We start from the raw sequence: 22,727 nt of genomic DNA, 5'->3' as shown, positions 1-22,727 counted from the left end.
GAGAGAGAGAGAGAGAGAGAGAGAGAGAGAGAGAGAGAGAGAGAGAGAGAGAGAGAGAGAGAGAGAGAGAGAGAGAGAGAGAGAGAGAGAGAGAGAGAGAGAGAGAGAGAGAGAGAGAGAGAGAGAGAGAGAGAGAGAGAGAGAGAGAGAGAGAGAGAGAGAGAGAGAGAGAGAGAGAGAGAGAGAGAGAGAGAGAGAGAGAGATATTGATATTTATATGTATATATATATATTGCTTCCGCTATATTGATACAATATCAGAAAGCACTCTTTTTTGCGGATATAATAGTGTGCGCTGATGAAAAGATCATATCTTTTATTTCACGGATTTTTTAAAAAAAATTTATCCTTTTTTTCCCAGTTGTTTGTTATTTTATAATTATTTTTTTTTCCTTTCCCTCCTTTTTTCATATGTCTGCAAATTTCCTTTGTTTTATCTTCATTTTGAACTTTTTTATATAAAGTATGTGTTATTAATATTTGTGCAGGATTTATATGTATTCAGATAGATATGAAAATTCCGTACTCAATTTTAGCGTCCAAAAAATTAGCAGCATCGTTTTTCTTTATCTTGAATAATGAACTGTTTAAAAATTCATAACCCATTAATGTTACTTTCTAATGCTCATTATTTAATGTTATGTTTTATATTATTATAATCTGAACAGTGGGAGAGTGGGGTGAAACAGGGTAAGACCAGGTACCCCGATTGGGTAGTTCAATTTTTTAGTGGAAAATTCTGCATTACAATCTAGTATTCAAAGAGAAGGATCTACCATATTGTGGAGTAATTTATTGCGTCTGGGTAGATAAGCTTGTTTTACTACTCCAACATTTTATTGATCTTATTTATTAGTCATTAGAGTTATCAAAATTATTTTTAGTCCGGCTTATTATACGCTTACTAATGATTCATAACCTAACAAAAAATAGGGAATTAGTCCACTAGTAGCACAGTTCTGCTTCATTTCGATACGCTCTACTCTTAGGATAAGACCGGGTGCTACTCAGTCTTGCTTTCTCCCCTTCATGCGCGTCTATCCTGGGCTCGTGAAAGCTGCAGTGCAGCAGAGGAAGAAGATAATTACACACATCACCCATATAAATTACATGCATGATTTTCTTAAACTGCCATATAAAATAGAACTGCTTGTTTCTTTTTCCGAGAAATTCTAGTATTTCTAAATTTCTTATAAAGTTATTTAAAATATTTACCTAGTCTTACCCTACTAGTGGGTAAGACTGGGTGTTATCTATATTTTTTCTGCAAAAAAATCAGGTATTAAAAAATTACATTTATGACTTTTTAGGACTGATATAGTGTACACAATGAAACAATAAATGTCTTGATTAAATCTGACAGTTTCTATGTCGAGCAATTAAGCTCCAACAGATCTTCAAATCTTAGGTACTCTATTTTACCCTGCTTTTTCCTATTTAAGTTAAGATATGTATGAAAATAATGTATTCAACTTAGTTGTCTTGAAAATAAAAAGCCATTTTTCTCTCAGTATGTTGAATGAACTGACTTAAAAATAATAATTCATTAGCAATCAATTTTATTTTCTAATTCTCTTTATTTTATATTATAAATCAATTATTAAAGTTTCTACAAGTACTGGATACATTAAGGTACATTTGAATATTAATTTCATTTCATTTCCCACTGTTATAAAACTGCGTAAACCTCAGCCTAAGTATAAAATTATTTTAAAAATACAAATTTATTTATTGTCAATTTTATTTTCATAACCTTAGAATGCTAGGAGTTCTACCTTACATTACATTATTCAGAATGTGGTGAATTCTATACATAGTTATTTCCGTGTGTATTTTTGACATAAGAAATGCATCAATGAAGGGGGGGTGGAAAAAAATAATGGGAACGCTGCTATGCTGATACATTTTTTTCGTACTCCTCAAGAAATGCTTAAAAAATCATTTTATATCTTCAAATTTGCTTAGATCATGCGATTTCTCGCACTTATCAATGAGGTTTAAAGATTTTAGAAGCTTCAGGAACCTACAGTACATTACAAACGGAAAATAATGTTTTCCCCCACCCTATGCTAAATAATATAGCAATAAATTTATAACTTGCAACAATTATTTCGGTCATTATATGCAATAATTGCACAAAATTTCGTAAGCCTAGCTTTAATATTTATGGAGATATGAACATTTTTATTAAAAAAAACTAGTATCACGTTCTTTTTTTCCTTTTTTTGCTCTAACTTTAAAAATATTCAATAAAACAAAACAAAATTTCTAGAACAATTTAAAATTAATTGCTAAAATATTGCTTTAAAATTTGAGAATTATTGGTTTAAAACTGCACAAGATATGAGTATGCCTGAGTTCCATGCTATTATACTGCGAATGCATGGGAAAATTTTTAAATTGCTTTGCCTTAATTTCATAGAGAATCGTATTTAGCAACTAATAAGAGAAGTCTGATAAGAATATTTTAAACATTTAAAAAGTTTCAAACAATGTTTCAATTAGTTTTCAAATGATAAATGATAAGGAGTTCTCTACCAATATTATTTCGTGTAATAAGACAAAATTAAATAACAAATGATAACACCACAATAAACTTTCATACACCGAAATATGATTCCATAAGGAAAGAAAACAGTCAAAAGCAAAGACACTTTAATGGGGATCCCCAACAATGCAGGCGTCATTTATCTGAAGTTATAAAATAATTCTTTAAGTATTTCTTCAGAAATATGAACAAAATTGTTTCCACTATTTTTTCCACCTCCTGTATTTATTGTCATAGAGTATTATTCTTCTAAATTACTGAATGTTATGGATAAAAACATGAATAGTATCATTATCTTCAAATTAAATATTATCTTATTCCAGTGCCTCTTTCGGATTTTTTCTTTTACTGCTGGTTTTGGCTTCTACAAGGACGGAGGGAAGTGAAAGATCTCGCCAAAATGTTCGAGGTCCGCCTCTATCGTTTGTGGAATGGCTTATTTTCTTCTGGGTCATTGGTAAGTGTACCAACCTTATTTTTATTTTTGTTTATAAGAAACGATTGGCAAACAAATTAATGAATGTTGTTTTTCAGATCAAATTGTCTGGGCAATTTATAGGGTGTCTTTTCCCTTAATTCATTTCCTTTTATGACATAATACACAGTTTACATTTATTTTTAATATCAATTATGTATATCAATTATTTACTTTTATAAAGCTGCGTATTTTTGGAATGAATGATATTATAAAAAAAGGTGTTTAAGATATTGAGACACATTGAACTATCTTATCTAACGAATTAATTATATAAGGGGGACCGGAAAGTAATGTCGTTTCGGTGCATTAAATATTCGTTAGTCTTAATAACCAACTTATGGGTGATTCTTTTGAAACATTTTTCGAAACATTTGGAACAAAAATTTTGGATTAACTGAAAACATTATTTAGAAAAAAATTTCTTCGAATTTAAAGTCCTCCAAACAATCTAATTTTTTTGTATATTTATTTCGTTATATTTGTTGATACCTTACAGACAGCAGTGTAGTTTATTGACATTTTTTCTAGAAAAAAAATTTTAATTCACCAAATTTAGAATGCCAAGAAAATGACATAATGACTTAGAAGTTAAGAAAACAATCATTCTAAGCTAATGGTAAGTAACTCAACTTAAGAAACTCGAAAAGACAAAGTTGAAAAGTTAATTTTAACTTTCTATTTAAATAAATTCCAAAACTAATTGTGAACAATTTGAACCTACCATTTCTTCTCGTCTTCTCGTTTTTTCCGCAATTTATTTTTCCTTGATTGTTTTTAGGCCCCATGCTTTAAAATTACCTAGTAAAATTAATTTTATAGTAATTTACATCTGAAATTTTTTTATTATATTATTTAAATTTAAAATATTTCAAATAATTACATTTTTTTTAATTTAAGCACCCAAGTAGAGTTTAGATTGTACAGAATTTAATTGATGAATGAATTTAATTTTGTACAGAATTAAATTGTACAGTGATGTCCTTAGCTTATCCTCTATATTTTAGCTATCTGTGCTTTGAAAAAAAAACCTAAAGCCTCTGCATTAGATGGACCATGAATTGTTTAAATTAATTCTTTTATCCACTGTAGAAAGAATCAAAAACGTTTTTGTTGTTGATATGTACCTACAGAATAAAATCGTGTATAATAATCAAGCATTAAACAAATAAATAACTTTGATTACATACAAGCATATTAAAATCTTACATAAACTGGGTATTTGGTTAATATTTACTTTCCCTCTTTACATTAGACTGTTTAAAAAAAATTCAGGTGACTGGCATTTATAAGCCAGGGGAATGACAGCCAGGAAAATGACAATTTGCCATTTTACAGCATTTAATTTTAATTTAATTTAGCATTTCGGTCTAGACGTTTGCATTCCGCATAAAACAACAGGATTTCTTGAAATAACTCAGGTAAATCTATGTAGCTAATGTTATTAATGATTTCAATAAGACAAGAAAATGACAGCATAAAAACCTACTCACGCTATAAAATTTTTTGAAATAGATTTTGAACCGGAAAGTTGGTTCTTTATTCCTGAAATAAGACATGTTCTGATAGGATCATATTCTAATCAATCTTTTAACCTAAGATATTGATTGCTGCCGCTATCTATTTTGGTTATAAATTACTAAAAAAAAGTAGAGAGGAAAATGAATGATTTTCATGTGACAAACAAATTATTGTCAGAAAAAATTATTCTCAATACATTTTTTGAAAATAATACCCTTTACATATATTGTAGAAATTCTTACAACGGTTGAGATAAAATGAATTCGATAGTGAAAAATTTATGGGAAGTTTTGAAGCTAATTATTATTGGAAATATTGTTTGTGACATACCAGGAAAATGACATTGTGAAATTCAGTTAAATATACAAAGCAGTCAATGTTAGTGCAAAGTCATTTTAAAGTGCTAACAGCAATGCTATTTACTATTTTCTTTTAAAAAAGTTCTTTTAGTAATATAGTATTAGATCTTGGAGCAAAAGACGGTCAATTGTCGTATTTTGTGAGAATCGCCCTTATATTTTTGATCCATTTCGATTCATTTTCGATTTGAAATTGAAGGGTTGTTGCGCTAACGAGGGTGAATACATTATTGATTAAAAATAAAATCTTGATAACAAATATCAAATGCACCGAAACGGCATTACTCTCTGGTCTCCTTAATATAAAAATGGTGGAAATTATTTTACACTAATAATGCACTGAAAACAAAATAATTGTCAAAACTATTAGAATATGATTAAATTTACTATGCTTCTGGCTCTATAAGAATATCAAAACTCTCGGTTATATTTACAGAAGCGCTTTGGTGATGATTTTCGTAAATTCAGCAATAAAATATGGTTTTATAATAGGTGGAAAAAAAATCTGATAAATGTGCAAAGTTTGATAGTTTTTCCATGATAACTTAGAGCTTAGCATAAAAATCATTTACTCGATTAAATATACTTCTCAATTTTGCATTTTTTTACTAAATGTGTAATAATAAAAACTAAGATTTTAAAAATAAGAATTTCCGGTAAACCATGTGAACGGAAAAATTACCAAATTAATGGTTTAAATAACCGTATATGTTGGTTTTATTTAACAAAAATATGGTGTTTTTATAAGAAATGTCAATACCATAACAATACAGTAAATTAACCAGAACTATTTTCTCCATGTGGTGTAATAAAACAACAAGAATAGTTCTTGGTGTATTAAACACCAAAAAAGATCCATTAGAGTTCTTTTGAAGTAAAGAACTTACCACCAATTTTCGTTTTTAGTAACGCCAAAACATGTGGAAAAAAACATGAAAATAGGATGTAATTCATGTAAAAGACAGTGAATTTATTTATATGATGCAATTTACTGCAAAAACTGTAATTTAGAATTCATACATTTAACGATTCCAGAAAGAAAATTAATATATTTATCATCTATGCTCACATCCCACCGAGAACATAAAAATAAATTCGAATTAGATTTATTGGAACAGAAAAGAATAAAAATTTATTCGAAAATTATTTAATATAACGGAGAAGTTTATGCAAATTATCTTGGGAGAATATAACTAACAATATTTTTTAGCAATAATTGTAAGTATAGATTTTTTTTTTTTTCAGAAATGAAATTCTCGTGAGATTTAAACATTTGCAGAATTCTCATCAATTTATTTAGAAGGATTTTTAATATAAAAATCTCAATTCAACAGCATTTAAACAGACATGAAAAACATTTTCTTTAAATTAAATCTTTAAACCAATTCTTTTGGCAGCAATATCCGTGAATCAATCTATTTAACAGGATTTTTAAAGTAAAAAACTTTATTGAACAGTATTTAAACACACATGAAAAATATTTTATTTAAAATTAAATCTTTAAACCAGTTTTTTTTACAGCAAAATCTCTGACCTTATCTAACAGGATTTTAAGAGTAAAAAACTGAATTCAGCAGTATTTAAACGGACACGTAAAGCATTTTCTTCAAATTAAATCTTTAAACCAATTCTTTTGACGGCAATATCCGGGAGTCAATCTAAATTAGCAAGGTTTTTAAAGTAAAACAAAAACTCAATTCAACCATCTTTAAACAGACACGAATAACATTTTCTTGAAATAAAATCTTTAAACCAAGTAGCAATATCCGTGACTCAATCTAAATTAACAAGGTTTTAAAACTAAAAAAAAGCTCAATTCAACAGTTTTTAAACAGACGCGAACAACATTTTCTTTAAATTAAATCTTTAAACCAATTCTTTTACAGCAACATCCGTGAGTCAATTTAAATTAACAAGGTTTTAAAGTAAAAAAAAACTGAATTCAACAATATTCAAATAGAACATTTTCTTTAAACTAAATCTTTAAACCAATTCCTTTAACAGCAATACCCGTGAGTTAATCTAAATTAACAAGGTTTTTAAGCTTAAAAAAATAAATAAATTTAAAAAATTTTTTAAAAAACTCAATCCAACAGTATTTAAACAGACGTGAACAACATTTTCTTTCAATTAAATCTTTAAACCAATTCTTTTACAGCAATATCCGTGAGTCAATCAAAATTGACAAGGTTTTAAAGTTAAAAAAAAATGAATTCAACAATATTTAAGCAGACGCGAGCAACATTTTCTTTAAATTAAATCTTTAAACCAATTCCTTTAACAGCAATATCCGTGACTCGATCTAAATTAATAAAGTTTTTAAACTTAAAAAAAACTCAATTTATTTATATGTATTTAAGCAAACGTAATAATATATGTAATCTAAATTAATAAGGTTTTTAAACTTAAAAAAAACTCAATTTATTTATATATATTTAAGCAAACGTAATAAAATATGTATTTAAGCAAACGTGAACAACGTAATTCTTTTGACAGCAATATCCGTGACTCAATCTATATTAACATTTTTTTTAAACTAAAAAAAAGAACAAAACTCAATTCAACAGTATTTAACCAGACATGAACAACATTTTCTTTAAATTAAATCTTTAAACCAATTCCTTTGACAGCAATATCCGTGAGTGTTTCAAAGTATTTTCTCAATCCTACAATAACTCCTCCATTTCCCAAATTCTTTTATTTATTTTTCTGCAATTTTTTATCGCGTTTATCCTTTAAGCAAACCAAAACCCTAGGTGGATCTATAATCCAACACCTAATCATTTCCCGATCTAGCGATCGAACTTTCTAGAACTTATATATTCCACAAAGCCCACTTTTCACATTCGAACTGATATTCTTCCCTAAAGCATTCACGTGGCTATTTTCTGAGCAAAAGGGGACAAAAAAAAAGGAAACGTTCAACGATTTTTTTCCCTCAGTAACAACAGGCTGCATCAATGCTCGGTGCCTTATAGGACTCTCATCTGAGTTATTTTTCCCCAAAAGAAATGGCCCCTTTTTTCCAAAAAAATATAGAAAAAGAACTTAAGATAACAGATTTGGCGGTTGTACTTTTTTTCTGGATCATCACTTTTGCAAACAGTTTCTCACATATAGGCCTGGAGGGTGGACAGCTTTGAGTCTTCATGGATTTTTTGAACCAGTTTTTCAATCTAGGGTTTTATTCATATGTCTGAATGAATTTAAATTTTTATATATTTAAATTTACTAGCGCGGCATTGACTTTTGAAAAACTAACAAATCAGTTAAGGATAACAAGAAATTTAATAATATAGATAAGTGTGTATATTTAATTCGTATCATACATTTTTTTAATTATATCAGATTAAGCTGTAGAATTGGAACAAAACATTTAACTACTTAATGACAGAAAAAATGTGACTGATTAAAATAAAATTGTTTATTTTTCTGTATAAAATTAATGATTGCATTATTAACAAATCAAGATATATGCTTATTTTACATCATTATTACATGTTTTGAACAATATTTATGGCAGTTAATAAAGTGTATTGCATGAAAAAAGAGTGCTTAGTTAATAGCTTATGACTCGTATATTATGTAACTTGTATAATTTCCGTGCAGTATTTTACTTACATAAAAGCGTGCAAAAATTGCACCAGAAACATAGATGCTTTTTAAATTAACCAGACATCGGTTATTTTCGTTTCAGTAGAGTTTTCAATGTGGTTTTTGCCATTGCCAATGAACAAATGATAACATAGGAATAACAACAACCATTTATTTGTTATTTGATTTATTATTTTATTATGTATTTTATTATTTATTTTACTCATTTTTTGGACTCGGGAAACATTTTATTTAATAATAAAACAATGTGTGTAAAAGCGTATAATTTAAAAATGGAAATTATACGCTTATTATACCTGTGAAAATTATTAAATGAAATGGCGAAGAAAATTTTTAATGTAATATAAAAACTATAAAGTGGATATTAAAAAAGATTACAAAAGTTTTCTTATTAGTTCCTTTCCAATAAAAGGAAAAATATCCTCCGTCTAAGAAAAAGAAAAAGAATCATGTATGTAGATATTTTTATCATTATTTGAAACAATAAACAATATTCATGCCCAACTTCTATGCCCTACAAACATTTCCTTTTTAAACCATTGTTAAACAGCCGACCCAATTTTAAATTTATGACTGCCAATGTTCAATACTGCAGCGTTGTAATTTTGAACCCAATCCTGAAGACAAGGGAACTCTTTACTCAAGTATTGGGAGAAATTTTGCCTTCGTGGAGGACTTTTTGATGAAACTAACTCGCATTTGCGTGACATGAAGAGGAAGAACACGAAACCATCTCACGGTTAACCTGACGGCAAGAGGACTCTAATTCATGAAGCGTTTACCACTGAGGATACCTTACGCCAGCACTGCGGGCGGTGCAAGCTGTGTGTGGAATTCGTATCGTCTAGCCATCGCTGGGAATTTGAACCCGGTTCACCTCATTAGAAGTTGAACGCTAACCAGTGAGCCACTGCTCTGAAAGCATTTTATTTTTTATTTTCTAACCGTCGTTGAACAGCCGACCCAATTGTTTGCGTTTACGACTACTAATGCTCAACTCTGTAGCCTCGTAATTTTAAACCCAATCCAGAAGACAAGGGAACTCCTGGATCAAGTATTGGGAGAAATTTGCCTTCGTGGAAGACTTTTTGATGGAACTAACCAGCATATCAGTTACATGGAGAGGAAGATCACGAGAACCTCCCTCGGTTAGCCTGACGGCAAGGGGACTCTAACCCATGATCCGTCTACCACTGAGAATATTTCGCGACAGCAATGTGGTCGGTGCAAGCCGGAAGTGGATTCGTATCGTCCAGCCATCGCTGGGATTCGAACCTGGTTCACCTCATTAGACAACGAACGCTGTATCCCCTGAGCCACTGCCCTACAAACATTGGTGTAAATCACAGTTTCATAAAAATAGGATTAATGTTGACTTATGTTGTTAATCGCAACTTTACTAAAGTGTAAACTTTCTGCGCGAAGTGAATCATATTATCAGGTAGTATGATTCAACTTAATATATGTTTCAGATTGGAAGTATATAGAATGTTACAACTTATATTCTTATTAAGGTTGTATTAAATTACTGTTCAATACTCTATAATGAGTTTATCTGTGTAGAACAGTAAAATTATTAAAATAAATTTACAATTGATTAATCTTTCTTTGAAGGTTATCTCTAAAATATGCCATAAAACATTCTTAATCGTGACACTTAATATGAATCATTTTATCAATTATTCAATTATTTTGAAATATTCGGTAAAAAATTCATTTTTAAAAAAAAATGCTAATAAAAAAATATGTTATTTTTTAAAAAAATATACAGTACACCAAAAGAAAAACGCATTTGCATGTCTTGCTATATTTTGAGAACTTTTTAAGCGAATTAAAAAAATTTTTGCGCTATAAAATTCGTTTTCCCGCAGTGGACTGATCGTTAAGACACGGTTCCCAGCAGATCACCGAAGTCAAGCATCACTGTCTGCGGTCAGTGTGCGGGTGGGTGACCACTTGGATCAGCCTGCGTAGGGACCGAGGGTGAGCGGTATTGGTTCTCGTTAAACTGTTAAAACCGTAAAGTTCTCGACTTCGCGTGCAGGTCGTTGGGCTACCGAAGCAGAGGGGTGTCACCCCCTCTGCAGAGGATCAAAATTGTGATGGCTTTTCTTCGGATCATCCTTAGGGATGTTTCCCAGACCATCGCCAATAGCCTATTGTGCAGCTCTAGTACGACGTAAATTAAATACTACTACTACTACTATAAAATCCGTTTAGCCAAATATAAGTCCATGAAAAAAATAATTTTTTTGTAAGTATTTTTCATTTTTTATTTTTCTATTTAATAATTGTCGAAAAAAATTTCGATATGTAAGGTTTGCAATTTTTCATCAATTTAAAGAATACGATTTTAAATGGCAAAGTACAAAATTTGAGCAAAGTCGGTTAAATAGTTCCTGAGAAACTGAATTTCAAAAAAGTCTGAAATTCGATTTCTCAGGAACTATTGAACCGATTTCGCTCAAATTTTGTACTTTGTGAAGTAAAATTACATGCTTTAAAATGGCATGAAAATGTATACCTTACAATTAAAAAATGTTTCGACCATTTATTAATAAAATAATAAAAATAATAAATACTTACTTAAAATTATTTTATTATTATTATTATATTTCATTATATTATTATATTACTGTATTTTTATTATTATAAAAATAATAAATACTTGCTTAAAATTATTCTTCGACAATAGTTAAACATAATAATAAAAAATAATAAATATTTACTAAAAAAAAATTTTCATGAAATTATCTTTAGATAAACGAATTTTATAACTGTGTGCAAAAAAATTTTCAAATCGCTTAAAAAGTTCCCGATATAAAGCGAAATGCGCAAAAAGAATGATTAACATTAAGGGGTCCAAACTTTGCAAGGCTCTCCTGACCAAACTATTGGGACCATATTTCCCTGATTGCGGCTACCCTCTATATTTTGGGGGTCAGAAATCTAAATTCATCGAAAAAAAGTATGTTTATTCAGCGAATATACGTTTTAGTGACTGATTTTGTAACTTCAAATATCGTCTGCGCTAATTAATTAACATATTTCAGGTCACCTTCTTAAGCCATTAAGATTGAATCCTAGAACGTGAAGATCCGATCATTAGATCAAAAGTTATTCAGGGTTGACCATTTTTTTTGCCACACTGCTTGCGAAGAAATGAAAATAAAGTAAAACAAGAAATAGATATAATTGAAAATTTATGTCAAAATTCTTTATTAGCTAAATCACTCTCCTGACACCACAAGTGGAAAAAAAAACACTTGAGATTATTCCAAATAAATACGAATTCACGAATGCGGCTTTTAGATGATAGCTTTACCAAACATTACAAGTTATAACAAAATTATACACTTTAACATTTGAATTGAAATTGCCCTGACCTCCACAATATTTAAAGAATTCACAGAGAACCAATTATCTGGAATAGTCGGAACTGAGGCCCATCGGCGAAAAAAGAATCCGAATAATTAAACAGCTTTTAAAAATGGCTATGGCTATTTTTTTAAAGAAATTTCTATTCATGGTTGTTCCAAGCTTAAAACTGGCAATTCTTCTCGTTCACTGATTCTCATGTTGTCAATTTTTCGCCTTGAGCCCCTACTACTAGGACACTAGGTAACTAAAAAGATTGGTCATTTCGGTTAAATGAGTATTCCGGTTAATTTAATATCTCGATTAAAAAATATTTTGGTTTATCGAAGTCCTGACTATCGGCATCTGCCATAAGAATATAAAAAAGAGCTTAAAAGCATGTTTTTATGTGCTAGCGACTTTTCTTAAAAACAGCTTGCTTAATAATAATTTAAAACTACTAAAATTAAATATTGTGATATAATATAAATTTATAAAAGAAATGTTGTATATTTTATTACATATACATATTTCTAACTAGAAAATTAAGCAAATGAAGAGAAATAAATTGTGATTTGCGCTTCTTTTCTTGGCAGTAATTTTTCTTCCAAAAAAAAAACCATTTTTAGAAACACTTTTATAGTAATCTTATATATTTAAGTTAGATATCACTGTAATTTTTTAACCACGTTGGACCATAATTTTTCTGATTACTTCTTTATATATGTTCTAAGGTACTGTTACAAGAAATATCACTTAAGGAATTTTCAAAACCTCAAGTAATAATGCATTTAATAATCACGAAAACCAAAATTCCTAAGTCTATTTCATTTACTGTTTTCTCAAGCAAAGTTTAGACTGCTTTATATCTAAAAGATGAATTTGTCCAGACAGAATCGATTTAGGGAAGATTTAGAGGTAAATTCCATGTATGTATTTGGACTAGAAACTGAGATAATGATGCAGGATGTTAGAGCACGTAACATGATTGATGGACTTCTTCGTTCAACGAGAAAATACAATGGAATGCAGTTTGCAGGAGAATATCAATTGGAAATTAAAACTTCAAGTCGTCTTTCCATAGTTCCAATGGAATATAATCTGTCTAATTTGTCATGAAAAGTCTGACATTTTAAGCTTATTTTGCATAAGTGTTGCAGTTTAGTTTGAATGAAATATGAAGAAGATTTTAATTAATTAATTCCTCGAATTTGAAAATCTATTTATGCTATTCAATAAAATAAATAAATAAACTGAAATAAAATTATCAAATAATTTGCACTTAAAAAATTAAAATATTTAATTTAACTATTGAGAAAAAAAAACTTAAAATAACTCACTCAAAATGGCATAAATTTAATTCTACTTAAATGCTTAAGATATGATACGCAGTTAACACAAAAATTTAGCTGTAATTGGGTATTTTTAACTCAAGAAGTGCAGTGATTACGCTTAACCATGTGATATAAATCAGATTTAATTGAATGCCTGTAGGTGACGTCACATGTGTGGGTCGAACTTGATTATCTTCTGAATCGAAATATGTCCCGATTTATCTACGACGACTTTACTCGCAAATATCCAATTTTCTGGTTTCCTTCAAACGATTTAACAACATATATTGGAGAGAAGGCAGATTAACTTAATGATTGTTTTGAAAAATCAGTTTTAAATCAATCATTAATCAGTCATTAAATCAATATATTAAAAGAACGAGAAGAGACAAAGAAATAGAAATCAAGCGGCTGTGTTCTGACTAGCAAAGCAGATTTATTCTCAGCAGGTTTCAAAATTAGCTGCTAAAACTGTGGACTGAAGCCGTTGCTCGATGTAAAGACTGTAAAACAATATTCTAGGCTGCAGGCCAGATTATTCGGTCTGAAATGTTTGTACGAGCGTATGTAATTTGTCCACGAACTGTCTTCTTTTCAACAAATGTTGTTTTCTACACAACATTGCCGTATAATTTTATAGTCCTCAGTTAGCAGCATTAACCGTTGAGCTTTGTAACTAACAATAAATGTTTTTAGAAAAAATTATTTATTTCTTAACCATAAAGCAGCTAATCGTACATTGATATCTCTTCCCTTTTTTTAAATATCTATTCTAAAATCCTGGTTCATTTTATGTATTCTGAATATTATCAGTGCAATTTTTGCTTCCCGTTTAATGTAAGCATATTTTTAAGAAATGAGCGATACTAATTAAGCCTAGTGGTAATTTTACCTCTAAAACTCTAACTAAGTTATATAAAAAGGTCCTTAATAAAAATAATCATTGATGATTGATGTAATTGGATCCTTGATAATGCTTTATAAATATTTTATTGAAATGTATGATTTGTTTCAGGTATGGTTTGGGCGGAATGCAAGCAACTTTGGGAAGAAGGATTAAAAGCATATGTTCGTCAATGGTGGAATTGGTTGGACTTTATCATGCTTAGCCTTTATTTAACAACTTTTTCTTTGAAAGGTATAGCTTACATTCAGGTCCAAAGTGGACGTTACGGACCGAGAGTTCTGCAGCGCGCTTTGTGGCCAGGCAATGATCCTTCACTTATAGCAGAAGGAGTATTTGCTGTAGCCAATGTCTTTAGTTTTGCTAGGATTATTTACTTATTTCAGACTAATCCACATCTTGGACCCCTACAGATATCTTTGGGATGTATGATTATTGATATCGCCAAATTTCTGTTCATATTTTTCTTAGTGCTGACATCATTCGCTTGTGGCCTTAACCAGCTCTACTGGTATTATGACTCTCATACGGAATTTTGTGAAACTAAAGTAGTAGCTGGGGAAAACATCACTTTTAACTGTCAGTATAACCCTGATGCTTTCATGACGTAAGTACTTAACTTTGATCTCAATTTTTAAATTTTAATTTATTAAGCATATGTTTTAAATATTTATTCGATTAAGTCTTTATTTTCAATGCCTTTTTATTGATCTTTCTTTTCAATTTTTTAATGACAATTCCATTTCTAAACTTTTTTGTCACACTCATAATTTTCAATATTTTTTTTATTTAAAAAAAACAGTCTAAATTTTTTGTGAAGAAAAGCGGAGTTTTTTTGTGTTTCTAAAATATTTTATTTTTTCTTATAAATATTTTTAAATTTAGTGATAAAACCAGGGTACAAAGCTAAAATTTCCTGAAGATCTTTTGATAAACTTATGGGATTTTTAAGTACTGGAGCGAACTTTGCTTCCAGATAACTTTCCTAATAGTACAATTTAGCCAACTTACTCAACACAACTATAAATTTAAAAATAAACGAGGATCAAATGAAAACTATATTTCTCTAGATAACTTCGTAGTCTAAGTTTTAAAGGAGACACCGAAGATACACATTAGAGAGATGATTATTCATAATTTACGAAATTTAAATCATAAAGGTGTGTATAAACTCATAAAAATCTGAACGAATCTATATATATATATTTAATGATTTCGAAATCAGCATTAATTTTATTGCCATGCTCTATTTTATTCCACAAAATTATTATAGGTCATTGATAAATGAGAGTAAAAGGATCAATTTAACTACGAGATTTACTTTATTTTATCTAATGAAAAATTATGCTTGGATTTAACCTGGTTATTTAACATCAAAATCTATATCAATTCTAAAATCAAACTGCATCAATTTTTAGAAAATCACTTGAAATAAAAAATCATTGAACTATGTCTTTAAAAGTAAATTGTAGTTAAATACGCAATGAGCAAATTTAATGCTAAACAAATGCTTTTAAAAAATTATGTACTTTATGTCAATTAAGAAAAAAATAAATAAATAAAAGAAATGTCACACTTTAAAGCTTTGCAGTTCAAAAAGGGTAATATTATTTATGCATAGTTTTTTTTTATATCATTTTGTAAGAAAGTAAAATAAAAATTAGATTATTTCAATTAATTCCTTAAAAAGTTTGATAAAAAAATTAGTTATTCGCTGTTGTTCAATATAAATACTGTTCATGACGATAGTTTTCTTACATCTTCATCAATTTTTTTCTAATTTTAAGGAATGTAAAACTGTGAACTGTTTAATTCTTTACAGCACAAAATTATTGAAACCAAACGGAACATCTAAAAAATCAGATCTGAAAATTTCTTTAGTGTAGAGTATTTAATGTTAGCATTACCCTGTTAAGAATAAAATTACTAATAAAATTTCTGAACTAATATCTCTATTACAAATAAAAGGAAAAGACGAGAAATGACTGAAACGTTGATGCACATTAAAAATATAAAAAAAAAGATGTTTTCTTTCTGATTTGCATCTTTTTAAGAACATCATTTGCTATTAATGAAAAAAATTGCCCTCAATAAAATATATCCCCTCAAAAAAGTAGCAAGTTTTTCCAATAAAGAGAAAAATATACTTCTGCTATTAAATAACATTTTTGGGCTTCTAAATAAATTTGTAGCTTACTTACTGTAAGTAATAAATTAACTATCCGCATATCATTTTATTTCTAAAAAACCCTTACATTCTTATGAAAGTTTTTGCCTTGATTTATTAGCTTTCTTAATCATTCTTAACTCTTTCTTAACTCGTGATTTATTTGCCGAGGGAGTAAAATAATTTAAACTTTGTGATTAGCTTTTTTCTCAATATTTATAGAGTGATGCATCAAATTTCTTTCTTTTTTTCCAAAATTTTTAAATATCATTTTTATATTTTTAGAAAAATGTGCTTAGCATTTACTAAAAAGCTCTCCGCAATTCATAGATTAATATCCAATATAACTCTTGCTAGTTGAAGCTCTGACAAGAATTTCATTTTTGTAAGATATTGATTCTTAAAACAAAAAAAAACAAAGCAAAAAAACTTAAAACAAAAGTTACGAGAAAAACAAACTGGTAACAAAATCATTTTTGTTGCAATGGATATTATTAGAAATGCTACCATGACATCTGTAGTCTGTCTTAAAAACTTCCAATATCAAAATTTCGAAATAAAGAGAATTAGACAAAAAAAAATTTGCGTTGGTGATATATGGCGCTGCTTGAATGTAAGTGATTAGTTGCCTAATTGCCGAAACAAATCAAAATTTCAAAGCATTGAAAGTTAGAAAATTATTTTGAAAAATGATGGAAATTATTTTCAAAATAATAGTACTTCAATAGCATACTTCAAAATACATTTTTATGATTATATTTTGATGTGTGAATATTGACTTGCCTCACTGGCTAAATATTTTTGGGAAATTATTTATTATTACTGTCGTATGTTGTTAAAATATTAAGCTGGAGTTATGCAGGATCGGGAAACAATACGTAATAGTTGGAAGTCTTATATGCATATAAAAAAAGAAGTTATCAAAACCTATACATTAAAGTCTCAAATAAATACTTAGTCTTAAATTAAAGAAAAATGATCAAAATCTAAAGCATAGTTATGAAAAACAATTAGAACTGTGGTGAATTTAAATCAATTTGAAATCAGATTAATGTAGAGTGAATTTGATTGTCAGTTACCAATAATTGGTTATTATTCCTAAAATTCAATCGACAAATAAGCAGTATTTTTATTTTTATAATCACGCCTTGTCTCTGAGTCACATATTCAATGACACTTTAGTAAAGTTCGTAAAATGAATTTCAGGTAAAGTATTATACATATTACAGTCCTTTACATGTTCTTAAAACCAGCCATTTCAATGTTTTTAGAATGTTGCTTAACACATTCCTTCATTCAACGTTTCAATTATAAGACAAATGATTTTTTGGAGTGATTGCAATGTTTTAAACTCCAACTGAAAAAAGTAAATTTATAAATAAATTCTGCGTTTTTTTTTTTCGCGTTTCCATTGAAGGCGTTTTTCTTTGAAATACTTTAAAACCTTATTAATTGTTTATCATTTTAAATGAATTTTTCAAAATTTACAGTAGATTATTCCCGCTGTTAGAACTGGTGGAGAAAGAAATTCTAAAAAAATTACTACACTGTACGGTAATCACATTTCTTGTAAAAAAGAAAGAAAAAAAGGGGAGAAACATAATTTTGGTTAATAAAACCAAAATAAACGATATTTAAATTTTTATTTGATATTTAGCTCATTTGATAATTTTCCTTTCATATGGTAACAGTTTACCGATTATTCTGTATTTCAAAATTATAGCTCTTAGTACCACACATATAGTAAAAATTATAAAACTGAAAAAAAATTTACCGAATTAATGGTTATTATACCCTGTTTGAAAGCACCATGTAAAATTACTAAATTTTACAACATTTCTCAATTTTACCACAATTTTCATTTCTATCTCATTATAAAACCGTATGCTACTGTAAATTATACCAAAATCATAAAAGCATTTCGGTTTTTTAGATTTAACATAAAACCAGAAACACTATAAAATTTGCCTTATTCTGGTAGTTTGAACCATAACTTTTTTCCCAGAGCGTAACGTCTACAAATGCATAATGTACAAAAATTACACACAATTTACAGATTATATTTATTCTCCCAAACCACTCATTATTGAATAAATAATCAGATGAATCTCCAAACGTCATTTTTTAAGGACATGAGTGTTATAATTATCAATCCTAACATATCTATATTGTATAAACAATAATTTTACTGGAATAAACTAAATAGGGTAAACTAACCAGTGAAGGAACACTTAAGCTTCGCTTGCCTTTTAAAAAATCATATTAATTTCAAAATTCGTAATTTTACTTAAATGACAATGTCAACATATTTGTTACTAATTGCAAATCATGTAAAAAAAATTTTAGAGGACTTTCATAATATTGTTTTAAAGTTTTAGAGGTTCAAATAACAAGTAGTAAGAAGACCAAGTGAAGGAACAGCTCTTACCAGTGAATGAACACCCAGTAAAGGAACACTTCATTTTGGTTATTTTTTAATGCTCTTCATGAATTTATAAGCCATACAAATATTTAAAAACAAGCCTATTCTTGAAATTATAACATATAAATACTTGGAAAATGTTAACTTTTTTTTGTAATCATGAATTGAAAATTAAAGTGTCAACATATTAACACATACTGTTCATTCACTGGGAAATCTATGCCCAGTAAAGGAACATGCCTGTTCCCTCACTGGTTAGAAGTTGTTTTTCGTATTTTTAACATACTTTTGATGCGGAACATCACTAAAGGTACAAGAAAATTAAAGTTTATCTTTTATTTTCATTAACTTAGAAAAAAAACCAGTAAAGGAACACTTGTTCCTTCACTGGTTTTTCATCGTTTGGTGATCCAGTGAATAAACACCCCCTTATCTCAGTACTTTATTATGCTATGATGCTTAAAAAAAATAAAACGTAACTTCAATAACTATATTTTGAATTCTCTTTTTCACAGTGAGAAAAATAAAACTATTACATGCAATTAATTCCACTTCAAACATATAAATACAAACACTCACCTTATAATTTTTTCAAAGAAACAAGGTGTTGCAGAGATAATAACAAATTCAAAAATTTTTCCAGAGAAGTCTATTTGACCAGGTAATCCAAAACATTGCTAGATGACTTCCTATTGTTTGGCAGTAAGCTATTGTTACCAATCAATCTAAAGAAAAACTTTCAAATTCTTATTTTTAATGAATATATATGAAATGTTCCTTCACTGGGTAGTGTTCCTTCACTGGTTGGTTTACCCTACATGCAAGTTCAAAATCTACATTTTATCTTAAAAGACGCGTTACTTCTTCTGGAGAAATATCAGGCCTAATAAAAATATGAGATATTATTAACGTTGAAGTCAAAAAATAAATTTTTATTGTCTAAACAATACTGTGGCAAACATATGTCCAAAGTTATGAAGACGAATTATATAACACACTCATTAGGTGTATTGCCGACCGGCCTGTGTAGGGAGCAGGGAACTGTCCTTGCATTAGAAAGGTTCTGGGTTCGAATCCCGGGCAAGGCATGGATGTTTCTTTCTCTCTCTGTGTGTTCTATGTCCTTTCTTCTTTGTGTGTGAATGTGACCCGCCCTATAAATGGGTTGTGGTTGTGTGAATGGCGTGGCAGAAGTCGAATTCCAGCCCATAGATGGCGCCACTGAAAAATAGGAACAATCGGACCCTCACTGCCTAAACAGGCATACGATAAATGAAAATAAGGTGTATTCTATACAATGTTGTAGTCATTGACTTTAATGACCTAGTAATGCTTCCTATACTCCTATACTGAGAAAAAAATATGGTCAAAGCTACCAGAATATAGTAAAACCTATTGTGTTTCTAGCTCTAAGGGAACACCAAAAAACGCTGTAATTTTGAAAGAAGCGTTTTGTAATAATTTTGGTAAAACTAAAAAAAAAGGTTAAAATGTCAAAATTGAGTGAATGGAGTAAAATTCAATAATTTTATCATGATACCTTAGAGCAGGGGTAGGCAACGCGGCGCCCGCGGGCGCCATGGCGCCCCCGATGGATTTTTAATGCGCCCTCGCTGGACTAATGTAAATGTGTAATAGCCAGAGCGATTTACTTAACTCTTGTCAAACGGCGATATACAGCAAGTAGTCAGTTGAGTTTAGGATTGTGCATGATTATCTGTAAAATATGCGCCCTCGGTGATTTTCAAATTTAGTATTGCGCCCTTAAGGACAAACAGGTTGCCGACCCCTGCCTTAGAGCATAGAAAAAAAAACATTTATTCGGTTAAATTTGTTTTGTATTTGTTACTAAATGGGTGGCTATAAGAACCATAATTTAGAAAATTTGAATTTCCGGTAAACCTTTAGCATATGAACGAAATAAGTGTCAAATGAATTGTTTAAGTACCATTATTTTGGTTTTATTACCAGAATTATGTCTTTTTACCAGAAATACACACTATACAATGCAGTTATTTTACCAAAATTGTTTTCGCTATGTATAGGTATCCGCCTTCATTTCTGAAGCATTACCATATTCAGGAAATTCTTTTCCTGAAAAAATGTTTATAAAATAAGGGTGGAAAATAATAATTCTACCATGCCTATTTTTAATAATATTAGCAAAATACTTCATGAGTCTAAATTTATACGAGCTCCATACTTGCTATAGCAAGCTTCGTATGATACGAGCTTTGTCACTTTAATATACTATTAGCTTTGATGCCCAAATAATAATTCGTTTAATTGACAGCAATTATTTAATCCTCTGTTGGGAGGGGAAAAAAATTTTAAAAAATCCATCAAAGATTTATACAGGCAGATGAAAAATTAAATAATATAATATCTAACACTTATTTAAATTTATAAAAATGTTTCCTACCTAAATTTGCCGTAAAATTTTAAATTTGAAATTATTTTTCATACCATAATGGTGCTAAACTTATTTATCAAAATAGCAAAAGTATTTCTTTCTTGATGTTTCTAAGGTTAATGTTAAGAATATGCAGACAAATTAAACTTAAATTTCTAATGCATAAATACATGATTACTTCTTGTGTTTCGTAATTTATGCTAGATAATTTGTTAATATAATTCAGCTTTTATTCCTAAATCGAAAAATTATTGCATTAGTCCTTATGGTCTTATTTAATAAATCTGTCTTAAATATTTCAGACACAATTTTTGAAAATGCAAATTATTTTTAAATTAAATGCGAGAATTACTTGAATATAGTATTTTTATAAAATTAGAAAATAGTTTCGTTTTCTAAATTTTTGTACTTAGAAAGTATAAAGAAAAACAGTAATCCGCGAGGGAAATCATAGGCTTAAAATCAAATGTTCAATTTATAACTGGAAACAATATTGGAAAAGACTGCATTGCTTACAAACAAGAGCGAAAGTAATTTAAAAATTCTGAAACAACCTCAATTTCAAACAGCGTTCAAATTCTTCAAATTGGTTTTTCTAAAAAAAAATTACTTCGGTGAAAGCAAAAAAAAATTATTAGGATGCACGCTCAATATGTCTATTCCCAAAGAATTTGTATTTTTTATCCAATTAAAAAATTAATCTTAGAAAATATTTGGTATTACAAAATCAATCTACACTGTTAGAATTTTCCTTCTAAAACTAAGTTAAAATAACGGGCAGCAGTCTCTCCATCCAATTAACCGTAAAGTTTACGGTAAAGAACGTTGCTTTTACCGTTACAGTTTTTTTACTTTCAAATTAGAGAGTGCTGCCATCTATGGGTGGATGAGAGAATAGTATTCTAAGAGACCAGTTTCACAAATTAGAGAGTGCAGGTCACTGGAAACTTCATGTGATGAAGATATGTGAAGAATTATTGCGGTGTTAAAGCTGGTACTCGAACCTCCGCTCTGTCGGCCATGAGATCACTAGATTAGCCCTCTCGGCTATCAAATATAACTATCTGCAAAAGAAAAAGTGGCTTCACTAGGTGGTCCTGCTTAGTGCTATAAAATCCTGGTCGTCAAAACCGTATTAAGTTAAAGCAGTCAATAAACGTTTTTTCACGATATTAACAGTTAGAATACCATCTTGTTTTGGGTTATTTAACTGTTTAGTTAGAATATGGTAAAATAACGATTAAATAAATTGTTATTTAACCATTTTTCGGAGTAATTTCTATCAGACTAGATGATATCTATGACGCGTGGTGGTAGCACTTCGCGCTATCGTGCCACAGGTCCTGGGTTCGATCCTAGGAAGCGACAAGGTTGACTCAGCTTTTCATCCATTCAATGGGTCGATAAAATGATTACCAAGCGTGCTTTTGAACTAAACTGGACCCCCCAACCGGAAGATCTGCTCCTACATCTCAAGGTCAAAAAAACTGAGATGGACACGGTAGGCCTTGGCCCTCTATGGGCTGTCGCGCCACTGAGTTTAGTAGAGTTTTTAGTTTTAGATGATATATATAATTTTTTTTTCAATTTACCAAAGTCAAGGACAGTATTT

At 29.4% G+C, this 22,727-nt stretch overlaps 1 protein-coding gene across 1 annotated transcript in view; it reads left to right on the top strand.

Annotated features, from left to right (window-relative positions):
- LOC107437390 (transient-receptor-potential-like protein) overlaps nt 1-22,727 on the top strand; it is a 264,329-nt gene that overhangs the window by 202,827 nt on the left and 38,775 nt on the right. The window contains exons 6-7 of the mRNA XM_071188199.1: nt 2,872-3,005; nt 14,225-14,720. Of these exons, the coding sequence (XP_071044300.1) occupies nt 2,872-3,005; nt 14,225-14,720 (630 nt within the window). The remainder of the gene's footprint in view (nt 1-2,871; nt 3,006-14,224; nt 14,721-22,727) is intronic.

The sequence above is a fragment of the Parasteatoda tepidariorum genome, chromosome X2, assembly GCF_043381705.1.
Source record: "Parasteatoda tepidariorum isolate YZ-2023 chromosome X2, CAS_Ptep_4.0, whole genome shotgun sequence".
Lineage (NCBI taxonomy): Eukaryota > Metazoa > Arthropoda > Arachnida > Araneae > Theridiidae > Parasteatoda > Parasteatoda tepidariorum.
This window is presented reverse-complemented; position numbering and strand designations above follow the sequence as displayed.